Genomic DNA, 16,914 nt, shown 5'->3' on the forward strand with positions numbered 1-16,914 from the left:
TTGGAATCCTTCCTCCTCGAAGTTTAAAAAAACCACCAAGCGGTCCACTTTGGGCTCCCTCCTGTTCAACTTTCGGAAGAACCACCAAGCGGTCCTCTTGCCATCCTCGCACCCCGATGTTTAGACTCGAACTGTATGTCTTTATTGAATGGTTTGACCTAGATAGTAATATCTGTTCACCTCGACTGATCCCCAAGGTATTAACGTTTATTATCAAACCTACCCCCATATACTGGCGAGGCGTGCGGTTATCGTTGAACGCCAAGAAGAAGATGAGCTTTTAAGGTATATTACATTTGCTATGTCACTTTAAATACCAACACCGACATGGGGTGTACACCTATTTGTACTAATATCTACCTGTCGGCTATAATCCGTGTTAGTTTTATCATACAGATGAAAAGTCGCACATGGCATGTGCGAATTATTTCATTTTCATTGAGATATCATTAACTAATTCACGGTCCCATCAAATGTGATGTCGAAGTATTTATTTTCAGATCGCCTTTTATACTCGATGTTCATTTAAGAAACAATCATTGCGTTTTCAACTCTATAGTCTAATCGTTCAGATGAAAAGTCACACTCGAAATGAAAGAATGGTTTCTTTTTTAAGGAAATGTCATCGAATAATTCAAGATCCCATCAACTACGATTGCGAGGTATTTTTTCAGATCACGTTTTATGTTCGAAGTCCATTAAAAAGACATTGTGTTCCTGGCGTTCAAACCAATGAATTCCATATTTCATCCATTCTGAACACATACCACCAAATCATCACCACCCCAGTTGATCGCCGCCCGAAACTCTTGCCGAAAATGAAAGCTTTCTCTGTATATTACTACTGGACTATATAACTATACCTATATGGCATGTCGTAAAAGTTATTGTTGATTTTGTGGCATTAGTATGTAATTGAGGGTCTCGACGGGGTGGTAGAGTACTGTGGTACATGTACAATATGACTCTATTATGTCATTTGTTTGAAAATAAAACAGGAGTTATCTCCCGTTATTTTCAACATCATATCTTAAAGGGATTAAGTATTATTAAGATATGTTAAAATATTAATGGGATGGCTTGACTCTTAGTTTAATATAATGTTGAAGAACAAGGGAAATACAATTTCACCCTGAAGACATAATTTCGATTCCTGATCGATGTATATTTGCCATACTATGTTAACTTCGGTAAAGAGAGTGAAAGTCATGTTGCCCCTTTATCAGTTTAATGTTAGAGGATAAACTGCATAACCTTAACATACACCTAAAAAATTTGATATAAATTGTTTTTTTTAGCGCTAAATGACCCTACTCTGGAAATATTTACTATAGGTGAATAGTTCAGTTTTGCTTGTTACGAGCATTTCCATTGGCTTAAAAATTTACTTCATCAGCCCATAAAGGAAAAATGGCGTCGCCGTTTGTAATGTTGCTTCTGATTGGCTGAAAGGACGGCGTAATGATTTCTTAGACAAAAGAGTCCCAAAATGAATTTTGAATATTGAAGAGATTCTCTTTAGTAAATTGAATTATAAGGATTAATTTGAATATATTTTTTGATATTATGGAGATATACCACAAAAGTCTGAGTGTACTCTCAAATCTATTAAAGTTAATCCATAAATAGTAAGTTTTCTACATGTTCGATTTTTTTCCCAAGAAATTACTGTTATATCATAATTTTAGCAAAATGGTCCATTTATCCTGCAACTGCCCCACATACTCTCGGATAACTACTGCAGGACAAACTTGTGCTTTATTCTTCCATACGAAATGCTTTATCCGGCAATACAATCACATGAATTTGGGTCACATGTGACGGATCTTTTTCTGATTTGATCCAGAACTTTAACCTTCCGGTAAAAAAACGTCATTCAGTCTCGCTAAAAAGTGGCATCACATTCAACGGAATTACGTCATTCTTACGATGTCGAAAAACTCGTATGGCGTTGTCGTCTTTGTCTTGGTTCATGGTAAAGATTTGTATTACAATGTAATTCTTTGATGGGTAATTATTGTTTGTTGAGTATTTTCACATTCTTTCAGTGGTATTACACAATGTGCCAGGGTTGAAGGTGGAGAAAATCCGTACATGGAGAAAAAATCACCGTACACTCATGAGAAGCTGACAACTGCCCTATAAGGTATTCGAACTCATGGCCCGACGTGGAAGACATGTTATAATATGGCGGAAGTCTTAAGACTTAACACTTTCTAATAGGACGTTAAACTAAAAGACCATAATCAAATCAAACGAACTTCAGGAACTTTGTTTCGTACCCCTTTAGATCCTCACCTCACAGGCAGGTACTATAAGAATAGAGTAATTACGTCAACAGTGGGGCAAACATTGACAATCAAAATTTCTTTGAGCCGGGTAAGTGAGTAAATGACTACCTGTGTCAACCCAGATTAAAAATATTTGAATATTTGAATAAATTTCATGATATGAAAGACATCCATCCGTTTGATGAACGGATGAATGTAGTATGTATATAAATACGCTCTCTGGGTCAGGGTATACCGAGGAAGTCATTGTGTCTGGAAGAACCTATTCAATTTCTGATCCTCACTAAAATTAAAGAAGTTGATGACATTCTCTGTGTTAAATCCACTTTAAGTAAATATTTTGTATTCAAAGTCTCGCGAACGGAACGCCCTTACGTTCTATATAACAGTCAAACAGTGAAGTTTCGGCCTTTTGAATGAAAATAAAGCATCTCAGTATGGGCGTTTGATAAACTTGACTTATTCAATTGATTTTGTCTTTTATCAACTCTTGAAGTTTAAAAATACACATAAATGAGTACAATTCTCTAAACGATGTTTTACCAGCCTTTATCATATACATATCATTTATTACTTTTAATGATAAATCTTGTCCAAATGAACATTGATTTTCAAACAAATAATATTAGTCATATTGCATTCAGTGTTGCAACACAGTGTTTATAATATACATGTAGCTATTAATGCTATTACAATAGCATATGCATGCATGACATTCTCTTAAAAGTATTTTTTCTTAACTATGACTTTTGATAGTAACTCTTGCCCACATATACATTGCTTTTCAAGCGACTAATTTGTTTCGTATTACATTCATTAATAAAGTCATGTTACATTCATTCATAAATTCATAATACATTTATTTTATAAACTCATATTGCATTCATTGATAAACTTTCGGCGATTAAAATAATATTAAAGTAAATAAAATTATGTAATTTCAAAAAATCTTTATACTAACATTTAACAGTAAATAATGTTTTTGGTCCATGTTGATATATATTAAACGCTAAATGTCATAATGTTTTCGTTCGTCATCACGTCTTCCTGACTTAATTGTGTCAATTGTAGAAATGAGGTGAGATCATCGTATATAAAAGTGGTATATTAGTTATTGTTATGTAATCAATCAAGCAGCAATAAACAAAGTATTGTTCTACCTGTTTAGTCTCATTACCTTTGTAAGATACTCTTATTTGGAATGAATGATTTGCTGTTTCAAGTACAAATAATTTTATGTCATAATTTGTTCAATTTAATTACATTACATGATTACAAGTATTGCGACATGTTTTGTAATCCTAACATTGCAATGTAATTTGTACATTATACTTATGAAATAAATTAAAATAAAGAAATACGATTTTTAACTAACGGATCAATATGGATACAGGCACTCCATTCACACGTTTTGTACATTATACCTATATAAGTAGTCTATTATTGTCCTTGTTAATAAAACAAATGTTAATTAATCTTAACATACGAACTGCTACCATTCAAGAGTGACGCCTGAAGGTCGGCTAATTTATTTATACAGGTACATATGTAATCATCTACCACGCCTGTTTAAGCTTCCAAGTAAATCACTATTAAGCTGAAATCCAAACAAATTACAAGTTCCTTTCATACTCGCAAAGTTTACATTTGTATATTATTTGTAAACATATGCCGACAAAGGTATGCGGTTTCGTCCATTTTGTCGTGTATTATCTCACTCATCTTGGTATCTTGCTTTTCCTCTCTTCCTGTGTATACGAAGATTATTTTTGTTATATACCACTTGTTGCTTATACCATATCTATTTTGCATGTTTGTAGCCTACTAACTACCAAATACTTGCATTAAGATATTGTCTATAAATTTTATCCCGCCATTTACAATCCTTAAACCCGTAGTAATTATTATAAATATATACATATATGTAACTATACTTAAAACGCAGATATCTGTTCACAGTTACCAAAATTATGTGATTTACTTAGTCGTGCTTGAAAGTATTATAAGGGGGGAGTGTGACGACTGGTTTGTCCTTCGTCAGTATAGTGTGAACGATGGTTTGTGTTTCAGTGAGATAACACTTCAATAAGTATAAACGAGAAAACATGTCACCATTACAAAGAGAAAACATGAGCATACTACAATCTCCCAAAGTCTTGACGTAATTTACACACGAAACACACCTGAGGCCGTCCTGCCATGACCCCAAATGTTAATAGGACGTTACATTAATCATCCAACCTACTGTAAAGTCTACCTTCTGAAATCTCCCAAATATATTGCATACACGAGATGTGTAATCTAAATTCTTATCTATTTTGCGATCATTTGAAAGATTCTCCAAAGTGTTGTTACCTTGGTGATGAAACAGCTGACCACTCTCTTTTTATATGTCAATTATTTAGAAAAAAATGACACAAGATCAATACTCAGAACAAAAGTACGCAACCCTAATATTCCCCATTCGCATTTAAACATAAAAACTCTATTAAATGGCTGTTGCCATTGTGATGAAGAAAATAATACATATTCATTGCAATCTACGTCAGACTACATATATGAAACTAAAAGATGTTTTCTTCGATGATAAGTTGGGAAGGTACACTAACATAATATGCATTCATGATGTAACATTAAATGTTTAGATATTTTGTTGATAATTGTACCATACCGGATTTGTTCAGGGATAGCTAAAATAGGCTTTGCATGATGCCAATTCCATTTGCATCTTAATTGCAATAAAATTTGTTGAAATAGAAAAAAAAAATAGATATATATACTGGATGTCACCCTCAAATGATCTTCGCTGCTAAAAGAGGAAAAGACATAGATCGATGGTCATTATCCTATGTTTCATGTCGACATCCAACATATCCCACCGCTGTCCATTCATGTTTAAGTATTTGTATATTGTGTATTTGTAAACAAAAGTACATTAACGAGGTCATTGTGAATATCAGCAAAACAGAGTACTTAGATTTGTTTCATTCACGGTATCGCCAAAAATCAATCTTAATTACTTGAAGACAGAATGGCATAATGATTGTCTAAACCGGAAGTGGTAGGACTCATCGGAAGTACATATATGTAGCTATTCCTAAAATAGCTGCCATTTAATGTTTGTTAAATATTGATCGATATATATGTATAACATGTTACAGAAGATAAACAATGTAACCAGCTTTGTGATAGGCGTAGCAAACACAAAGCAACATGAAAACATAGATTTTATAATATATACTACACAAATATGCAACTACTATGACTGTGATATTTGCTTGAATATGACTTGATTTTTATCACATGTAACCCTAATGTAGCAATCAATATACTCATTTACCTCTTCGTTATTTCTACCTTGCATTTCCAATTGGTTAATATAGAAATTGGCTAACAATTATATCCATGTTCATTCTGCTTATCATTAGTTTTTCTTCTATTTTTATTAAAAAAAATAAATCCATATTGGATTTAACGGAGAATGTCAATTGGATATTATGATATACAGTAAGAAGTATAAAAATTACTGCGAACATATTCTAATAACCACTAAGCAGATTTTCAATGTTTCAAAGTTCATGATAGAAGGCATGTAGACATCCATGTCATTATTACAGTCCATTATATTGATGCATCACACAGACCTGGCGATCATTATTAAAGTCATAATACAACGTTATTTATTTATTTATTCGTATATTTATTTATTTGTTTATTTATTTTGTTTATTTATGTTGTAATTTGAGTTTTACATTTGCATGGATATATATGCACATGGAAAAAGAATTTGTAATTTCATCTCTTCACCTTGAGAAATAGACCACGTACTGAAGATATTATCTTTTAAATTATTCAAATAAAACCGACAATCCACTTTAATAGGACTTAAAAGCTATACACATACATGTGTGATGTTTAGAAAATAGAACCACAGAATAAGTGTAATTATCATGCGTCATTGTCACTTCCGGTATACTATCTTAGCCCACTTTATGAGCGTCACCCTATTACCTCAAGACAACATCAAATGAAAAGGATTTAAAAGATTATAAATGGAAAGTCGGTTTTAAGTTTCAAACGAATGAGATCTTAAAGCATCAATCTAAAAGCGTCAATATGAAAGCGTTGATTATTAACAAACATCTTTGAAACCCCTATCAAATTAAGACTTATGTAATAGTATAATGAATATGTGGACACATAATGTTATAGTCCCTTAAGATTCGATGTGTAAACGAAGAGTATTTACTTTATTTAATCAGTTTTTAGAGTTTTAACGAATTCAATTTCCTTTTTCATAATTCCTTAACTTGTTATTGAATTCAGTGTTATTGAATTCAGAAAATACATGAAATAGGCCTAGTATTACATCAACATATAAATAAATGCTAATCAATATTGAAATGACCACTGTATCCCTCTAACGCCCCCGTAACCATCCTGTTACATTCAGCATCCAATCCTTGTATATCAGTTTTCACTGAAATCGGATATTAAGACTTTGTCAAATCGGAAGTCCCTGTGTTGTCACTACGGCAATATATGTTGTCAAACATTGTACCATTGCATTAACCATCCCTTCAAACCCCTACATACATAAAATATACCAATTTTCGCTAAAAAGCAGGCACTGTTTAAGTCTCAACAAATCAGAAGCCGTTAACTCGTTACCTTGGCAACGATCATGATATCAATTGCTTAATTTCTCTCTTTTTCATACGATCATCATTAGCCACTTCATAGGTACATTGCTAATTAATATTGATTTCAATCCTTCATATCTATATGTTCAAAGGTTATAAAGAATTATAGGAATACGTTATTCTTGTGTCATTATATGTAACCTCGAAATCGACTTAATCCTATCAACGCTAAAAAATTCGTAATTCATAAGAAAAGAGAGATCAACTATTAGTTAAAAGATATAGGTCAAGCCAATATTTTGAACTTCTCGAATAACTTTACAAAGCTATACAACTGCTCAACGCGGGGAAGGAAGTATGAATTAATTCCATACATAAAGAGCACTTAGCACAGCTCTGGTTTATGAAGGTTTACATGTTCCTTTAAACTGGTATTAAGTTCTCGATATTAATAAACCCAGCAGAAGGTTACAGCGAAGCCTGTTAAAACCCACGTGTGGTAATCTCCCCTAGGCGTGACAATACGAGAAAGTTTTCAAATGGGTGGCCAACGACAGATAATCCTTTATAGTATCAAAATAAACTGATCTCTCTCATACTGTGTTTTATTTGTATTCCGATTTCTTTTAAGTTTCTTAAACAGCTTCATATCTCTGTTTTGTTATGCATCTGTTTATATTAACCTAATTTTTGTGAAGTATTCATGTATTTATATATACTGAGTGCATATGTTGTTGTTTGGTTTTGCTATCTGTGTAGATGCTGATAAAATCAATTTGAGTTAGCTCCCCTGGTCATTTTTGTTTTCTTATACTGAACACATTTTAATACATTTAAAATTATTCATAGTTCCATTGTTCAAAGTATACAAATAAGATTCCAAAACTTTTTCTGGTCACTTTGTCATTTTTTTCTTTTATAATTGAAAACATGTCCAATATATCTAAAATCATCGATATTTCCATTATTCAAAGTATACAATTTAAAGATTCCAAAACTAACAGAATTATTTTTTCTGATCCTTTTATCATTTTTTTCTTTTATAATTTAAAACATATTTAATATATCTAAAATCATTGATAGTTCCATTATTCAAAGTATACAATGTGAAAGTTCCAAAACTTAGTAAATGTCAAATTAATTTTACTGATCTCTTTAACATTTTTTCTCTTTTTGCTGATAGCATGTTTGATTTAAAATCATTCATAATTCCATTATTCAAAATATATAATTAAAAGATTCATATACTCATTGAATATTACTTTTTCTGAGTATGCTTTGTTGTTATGATGTGTTTAGGAGTAAGTGTATCTTTTATAATATATGTAATTTATTCCGTTATATGCAAACAAAAATTGTAAAAGCACATTACTAGAAACTACTAGGGATAGCATTGTTTATAAATAAATCTTCTACAGACGCGATCTACATTGATATATGGTTATGTCAATAGACACCATGCATGGGCATGTACAATTAAAACGTTTGTGTATCGAAATGCCGTCTTTGTTAACATAATGAAACTGCAAATATAAATGTTCACATTGAAGTAATTCGAAATGCATGATCGCCGTTTGAATCTCATTTTCTCCTCAAATTTGAATCTGTGCTTCAAACCACTAATGGAGCCTTATACAGTATATATTGTTGAGCGTTTTATATTGGTGAAGTCAATAGGACGCTGTTTTCCATATGTCATATATTCGCGAACGCTACATCTCGCAGTTCATCGATTCCTTTAATTATTCGCTTCATCTTTAAGTGTCATTCTTTAGTACATATATGATTTCTAAATATTTACTGGTGTTTTGAATCGGAGGATATTAGTAAATATAGCGAAAGTAAATCATCCTCGTAATTAATCCACTATAAAGTAAGAGAGACATTTCTGAAAAATATAGTGTTGGAGAGGTCTCAATATTTAATTTTACATTTATCGTGAACCTCTATACTTTATGGAAACCGATCATTTTAGGATAAATACATGTAGGTCATAACAATCCTTAATTGTAAATTCATATGCTCACAGCCAGAAAATTACCAAGGACAAGTATGAATATTTGAAAAATTACAAAATTGTGCTGTACCTTTAATCGCGTGGTTTTGTGATGATTATTACCAGTTCTGGACATATGCAGTACAGCCGAAACATACAAGAATATTTTCTCTCATACCTACATGTGTAATACTGGCTGGTCTAGGGCAATACACTCATGTCGCCTTAGGCTGTATTGCATGGTTATTCATGCAATAAAGACTCATGACATCACAACATCACCAAAATTTCTATTTTCTCGGTACAATTTTAATATACTTTTTTCCAGAAACTAGGCTGAGTTTTCTATTATAGTTGCAAACAATGACACTAACGTTGAAAATGTCACACAATTTTCATGTATGGAGAATAGACTTGCAGTCGCGGTGTTAATCGAACTTACAAAATGTCGGGATATCGTAGTATTAAAATTGCAATAAAACGTCGAGTTATGAGAGAAAGATTTTCGGGGTCACAAGCCTTGAGTTTTACTATCCTTCATATCCACAAAAGAAATAGTCTGATAATATTACACTACAAGCTACAAATCGTTTCACACCGAAAGACTTCTAATGAACATCAAATCGTCGACTTTTCGGAGGTAATACCCTAATTAATATAAGGTATGAATACTTCGATACCCGTTTTTAACTATAAATTGCATGTTGCCATTCACGATGTCTTTTATTAAATCAATAATTTGGCATTTATCTTTTGGAGGTGATATAATGAGTTTATAAATATATGTCGTCAGCATATATTTTTTTTAATTCAATGATCTAAAATTATAGTTAACTACTATTAAATCGCTAGCACTTCATATGGATGTTTTTAAAAATATGTTTTATGGGTTTGTATTCCTCTTTTAGGTAATATGAACGTATGATTCTCTCGAATGCTTGCTCTATTCCGTATTTGAATATTACAGAACTACCCAACTTGCGGGTAGGTATTCATTCTGACGTCATTTTTTTGTGCAAAACTCTAGAAGTTTTCTCACTCGAAAACACATGACAATACAAGCAATGATTATCCGCAAGGGCAGAAATCTCTGTAATGTGCCGATATGGAATTAGAGAAATAAAAAGTGTTTTAACATAATCAGACATTCTTGTTAGCAAACAAATCTTTCTGTACGAATAACATTAGCAAATTGTCTTACCTCTCGCTCATCAATTACGCCAGAGCGCCTGCGCGACTTTGATTTTTTACCGGAACCAGAAGGGGTATTGTCAAATAGTTCCGCTTCGTCCACGAAATGCTCTCCTTCAACAATCCCTTGAAGGTCAGATGAAATACCAGGTACTGACGGTCGACGAGTCGCACTACTGAACCCTGCGAAGGACGCCCGACGGGTGGTCGGGACCGCCATGACGGCGATAGATGCTCGTCGTGTCGGCGGAGCGACAGATCCTCGTCTGGTCTCAGAAACAGACTTCGTCAGTTTCTTTTTGGCTAAAGAGATATCCGCAATGGACATCCTTCTTTTTTCCAGCCCCTTTTTAGGGGCTATGTCCGGTGTCGGACAGATAATAGAATTTCTCCGTGTCATGGTATATATTTATCGGGGTTGTGTGCACTTAATGTATAACTGCATCATGGAGTAAATTCATTGTTATTGATTTCAATTAGGAAAACATTCCATTCTGCTGGTTTTGATATCCTCTGTGACCTTCTTATACGATTGGATTTTTTTTTCTGAAAATTTGCTATCCATTTACTTCAACAGATTGTCATACAAGATGGATTAACTTCCATTGCCGATGAACAAAACCCATTGCCTAATTATCATATGTATCAGCGGAAGAAATCCCAAATATATTGTTTCTGCATTGCTATTTATATCAGTTGATGTATATTATCCGAGATAAATGAATCTCTTCTCAACTGATGTATATTAGTCGAGATAAATAAATATCCTCTTCATTACCAACACAGAATCAGTGTAGAACCACATGTAGAGCAACGTTACAAATGTTCATACGCCAGTGTTGTTTTAATTGATGGGCGTTTTGAGGCAACTCGTTCCATTGAAAATCAGAATTGATTCATTGTTCAAACAGAGATGAAAGACAGAAACTAGACTATTGTTCCCAAGCCACATTTACTTTAGCATATCTCTAATTTTTGTCGATACTGCTCTCGGTTTTCACCATCTCATCAGTTACTGCCACAACAGAGATCATTCACTGAGTATTGAAGGCAATAAATCCATTCACATCCGTTTTCTATTCAAATGTTTTAAATACAGACGACATAACATTAATAATGGGACGTGTATCCTTAAATCTATAATGTCCAGTAATTATATTGTTTGGTAATTCTGCATGTGGAGATCCCTTTGTCTTACATAATTGCGGTATGTTGCACTGATGACCACAGGTTAAACGTTGCCACAGCAGTTAATAAATTAAAGTAAATATTTTGAAAAAAGTGTCATGCTATAAATAGGACATGACCTGTGACCTGTGTTGTACGTAACAATAAAATATTACGCTACGTTACACAACATAAAGCAGATTGCATCAACAAAGAATTTTGGCGATTCCAATATATGCACTTCCGAAAACCAACAAATACAAAACTATCCACACAGTAAAGTTAACAAATCTACAAACTTTGTTCCATTTTTGTAAAAAAAAAAAAAAAAATTGCCTCTGATTATGATATTTGTATAAAGTCTATCTTTTTGGTATATATAAAACTCCACATAATTAACTTTAGTAAATCCTTCTTTACACAACATATACGCAACCCCTTTGATAATAAAACACCATATTAATTCTTCTTCCAATAGCACTCTTACGAATATCCAGCATTACATAAAATTGATTTATCCCTTATAATGCATTATGACCTTGGACAATGTTCAAATCGAATCCCTTCCGTTGAAAAGTTTAGATAGTCGGCCTGTATGTAGTCCTTATCTGTTCCGTTTTCCCACAATGATATTCCATTTTCATGTCGTTTATGCTTCAGTGGATCCTCGTTGATAAGATCGACATAGCTTTTCGCAATGTTGTGTTTACTATTTAAAATTGTTACTTAATAATAAACTCGCGATATAGAACGCATTTATAGTGTCTGTTACAATGACTTCTGTCGATTGCAATATAAGCTCAACATTATTATACCTTACTTTGTGGAAATCACAGTACTCTCGAAACGAAACATTAAATGCACGTCCATTGCACCATCATTGACTATGGTTTCACATCAGTATTACGGAAGTGTGTATGGTTTTTTTTCTGTGGCCACACATAACATTACTATAAATCAGCTCATAATGTGCAATATAAGCTACATACATGTATACTTCACTTTGCCGAAATCACAGTAATCTCGAAATGAAACACAAAATAAATTTCCACCGCACCATTTGTCACCATCACTTCCCATCAACTGTAGTGAAGAAGTGTGCCTGTTGATTGTTTCTGCTTTAGTCCAACATGTCGCCATAATAAATAATAAGATATTATGTGTAGGTGTGTTTTCTCGCTTTACCTGACGAATTACCTGACGTGTGTATTGTTAAAGGATCTCGGGATCGTGACCCAATGATCGTGATTTTAACAAATTCACGGTAATCAGGAACAACAACAACAATTGTCAGAGATAATTAATGTATAATCATCCCCTCCGGATAATTCTCGCCCGGGAAGACACATTCCGCTTCAGAAATTATACACTTTTGAGAAGGACGTGAAACTTCTCTTTGTCCAAATCCGTTTTGAAAACTACAACATTTAAATCCAGATTGTTTGGAACCGGCTTAAAGAGAAAGTATGACACTTAAATTGTGCTTAATTTTAGCCTCCATTTTTAGGTTGATATAATTGGCGCGAGTGCTATCCATTACTGTTCCGCCCACGGATATTTCATTATGCCTCATTTGCGAAGCTATATCTTATCTCGTTTCACCTTGGCGAGACTGCTTCGGATATCCTTTTATCCTTTTATTGTTAGGCAACACAATCTCACAAGCTCCATTGAAAGAACAATTATAGACCAATACACAAATACTTAAATCAGGTTTCAGGCTTTTTTTCTGTTGTTGCTTCTGTTCCATTTTAATGAAACCAAGAAGCATTTCAGTAATTAAACAGTTTCCGATACCATTAATGTTATAGGTTGTAACATTTATACGGCAATAAACGTCAGAGTGACATTAAAGTGAAACCTGTATACAATACCGATAACTGTAAAACTGTATTGTGTTCACGATATCCTTGAAAACATCCGTGACATGTATCTTTGACTATGTTTGTATGTATGCAATTCTTTTTATAGTATGCACTATTTTTTCATACTGCGTCTATAGACGCCGTAGGCAATGTATGAATATAGATCCGCTCACACAGTCCGTCTCTGCTCATGCTTCGATCTTGAGACTTCCATGACACTGTGCCGGACATCTCTGGTATCATCGATGTTTGTACCTACAGGTGAAGTATCCCTCAGAGGCTTTAAAAATCGCTAAAAAGTTACCAGTTAAATGGGATATTTAAGTCTTTGTCAATGAAAATTCTGTCATTACAATGAAGTACAAATTTAAGTTCCCAGTATTTCGGTAATATAGCCAAATAACGCTATGTGATGTTCCACATTTGATAACCTCCGTTTGAATTTGAACTCTGATTTGAAACACACCGTCCCAATGGAAATTAGTCATCGATATAACTTTTCCAGTTTAAACTGGTTTTAAGTTATTTTCAGTTATGGAAAGAAAGAAGTTCTATAATCACAAGGAAATGTCTACTATAGTTTCCAATACAGATGGTAATACAGAAGATTAACGTTATCTGGTATTCCACGTTTAGTAACCTCCATTTTAATTTGTACAACGTGTGACGGTGCAGTAGTCATGTTATCGACTCCGATAATACATATAGAGATTTATGTGTATTGCTCCTTAGTTCAAGATCCATCGTTTAAAAAACATCAGGTATCTCCATTGCCTTCAAACTAGTTTCTGTATGTATACAATATATATTAAATATATTAACAGTTTCAGTTCTTCCAGTAGCTTAATGATCGAGTTGCTATGCGTATTATGAGTTTACAAACACCACATAACGTAATATAGATTTAAACATAGATAGTATATAAACGAACCGACATTAAAATAAATCAAATTAAAAGGATATGAATTCTGTACTATAAGTTTTAAAGGCATATTATCGTATCGAAGAATGTTTTAGTGGCACTATATGAAATTATAACTTTTATGTAAGAAGTAGGCAAATGAAACATCACAAACGTAGTTTGTTTCTTATGAATACAACGATATAATTTGCAATCAATTACATTTATTTAAATAGGTTTCTTAACCTTTTCAGTTCATGAATGACCTCAATCCAAAAAATTGAAAAAGCAGAAACATTGTAGATGTTGTTCCCTGAAAATTACAGCGATATAATTTGCAATAAACTATGTTTCAACAGGTTTTTAACCTATTTTCCATTTTTACAGTTTATGGATAATTAAGTAAACCCCAAAACGCACATGTGCTGCGATGCATGACCACAAACTGTTAATAATCTTACAATGATTTATCGACCCGTAGTTTCCATTAATATATTACCACAACTATTTTATTACCGAACCACAGTGTTATCTAAGTCATTACGTCTATCACTATACCGATAGTAATGGGTGTCAAAAGTTAATAATCGTGTCGAGAATACGATTGGCTATGTAACTTTAACATTGTAATTCGTAATGCATTAACTGAGGAATATCGCTGGTACAAACACCATTACAGTAACCAACAACTAAATCTGTGTCACAATATAAGCATTGCTGTGTTGTTTTTCTTATCATTCTTTTATTCAATTTTGGATTCAATAATATAAGTATTGCTGTGTTGTTTTTCTTATCATTCTTTTATTCAATTTTGGATTCAATAATATAAGTATTGCTGTGTTGTTTTTCTTATCATTCTTTTATTCAATTTTTGATTCAATATTATAAGCATTGCTGTGTTGTCTTTCTTATCATTCTTTTTATTCAATTTTGGATTCAATGATATAAGCATTGCTGTGTTGTCTGTCTTATTCTTTTATTCAATTTTGGATTCAATAATATAAGCATTGCTGTGTTGTCTGTCTTATTCTTTTATTCAATTTTGGATTCAATAATATTAGTATTGCTGTGTTGTTTTTCTTATCATTCTTTTATTCAATTTTGGATTCAATAATATAAGTATTACTGTGATGTTTTTCTTATCATTCTTTTATTCAATTTTGGATTCAATAATATTAGTATTGCTGTGTTGTTTTTCTTATCATTCTTTTATTCAATTTTGGATTCAATAATATAAGTATTACTGTGATGTTTTTCTTATCATTCTGTTATTCAATTTTGGATTCAATAATATAAGTATTGCTGTGTTGTCTTTCTTATCATTCTGTTATTCAATTTTGGATTCAATCATCATTCACAGGCAAACTTTATAGTGTGCGCTGGACCATATTTGGCTTACCCCAAAACATCTTTATAATTATACCAATCGAAACAATATGTATGTACATCTCCTTATCATGATGAATATTTGTGCCAATTTTTTCGACCAGTGAGTTAATGATGCTGTTAAACAATACCATCAATGATTATTATCCTCAAAATGAGGGTTTGTCAAAGATAAGACTAAATGCAATACCAGCGAATAGTCTGAACCATTAGTGGTGTGATAGAACATATTGATAGTGTCATATGGCTTCATTTTCCGGGGTCGAAAGAGGACACGGCTGACATTGATGTCTCGTGCTGATATCGGGTTAGAGGTTAGATAGACGACCATCCAATCACAGTTTATTGCTCTTGTCACATGACAAATATAGGGTTGGTGGTTAGACAATAATCCATTCAGAGTTTATTGTTATATTTGTGTTTTATCTACGGTATTCTACGTGTATAACAGAGAAGAGTTCAATATGAAATGGTTTCTTATTAACTGTCAAACGGATGGCAGAAAATAAGTACATTTCTTTTGATGGCATCGGAATATAGATATTTAATGAAAATGAATAATTAAAAGCGGAACAAAATTGATACAAATTTTAATAACAATACGACGTAATCAAATACCGAAGTTACGTCATTGTCTACTGACGTCAATTCTTGACGTCACAATGGATTTCCAGCCAATGAAAAGCGTTCCAGGCTATTACACTAGTGACAAAATGTTACATGGTCAACGTCAATCCATGGCGTCACAATGAATTCCTAGTCATTGATAAGCACTCCAGGCCAGACTATCACACTAGTGACAAAAATATTACACGAACGAAGTCTCGTGCAGGCGGATTATGCGATATAAATAAATATGATTTATAATCCGATATAGGCGTAATCGATATTTGTGACACTTGCTCAGCATGTTCTCATATTGACTTTAATCGTTATACGTATTTACAACAAATAAACTGTATCCCGTGATAGCTCAGTTGGTAGAGCGGAGGACTGTAGTGGTTCTTATCAAAGCTATCCTTAGGTCGCTGGTTCGACTCCGGCTCGCGGGATTTTTTTTAATTTATAATTTCTATTTAAAGAAATGACCTATACATAACTATTGGATTATTTCTGATATATTCTTCTATAAATTGATATCATATATTACACATATTTTAACTTTTAGAAATATACAGTATGTATCCGTTATTTACTTTTTATGGTTCATCAATGTTAACGTTTCATCTAATTTCAAAATATTTAGAAATGCATATGTACCAGTAAATGAAACTTAATTGAAATTTAAATTTCGTTCTTTTGTTCACGCTATTCTGGGTTCTAGTAATACATTTAGATTTAACCTTGAGAATGTAAGTCATAGGATACCCCACAGAGATTTAAAAAAAACCGTGACAGATCGTGTCATATTATGAAATGTTTGACAAGCAAGGATAGTTTCTATTTCTGTTCATTTCCATTGGGAAACATCAGG

At 32.8% G+C, this 16,914-nt stretch overlaps 1 protein-coding gene and 1 non-coding gene across 2 annotated transcripts in view; one reads left to right on the top strand and one right to left on the bottom strand.

The window, feature by feature from the left end:
* The window catches only part of LOC138308497 (uncharacterized), a 31,243-nt gene extending 18,741 nt beyond the window's left edge, over positions 1 to 12,502 (bottom strand). The window contains exon 1 of the mRNA XM_069249505.1: positions 10,132 to 12,502. Coding sequence (XP_069105606.1) covers positions 10,132 to 10,521 — 390 coding nt within the window. The 5' untranslated portion in view covers positions 10,522 to 12,502. The remainder of the gene's footprint in view (positions 1 to 10,131) is intronic.
* A 3,900-nt stretch (positions 12,503 to 16,402) lies between these two features.
* On the top strand, positions 16,403 to 16,492 carry Trnay-gua (transfer RNA tyrosine (anticodon GUA)). The gene is given in 2 exon segments: positions 16,403 to 16,439; positions 16,457 to 16,492. It is a non-coding gene; the product is annotated as a tRNA-Tyr (tRNA).
* The last annotated feature ends 422 nt before the right edge of the window (positions 16,493 to 16,914 follow it).

The sequence above is a fragment of the Argopecten irradians genome, chromosome 15, assembly GCF_041381155.1.
Source record: "Argopecten irradians isolate NY chromosome 15, Ai_NY, whole genome shotgun sequence".
Lineage (NCBI taxonomy): Eukaryota > Metazoa > Mollusca > Bivalvia > Pectinida > Pectinidae > Argopecten > Argopecten irradians.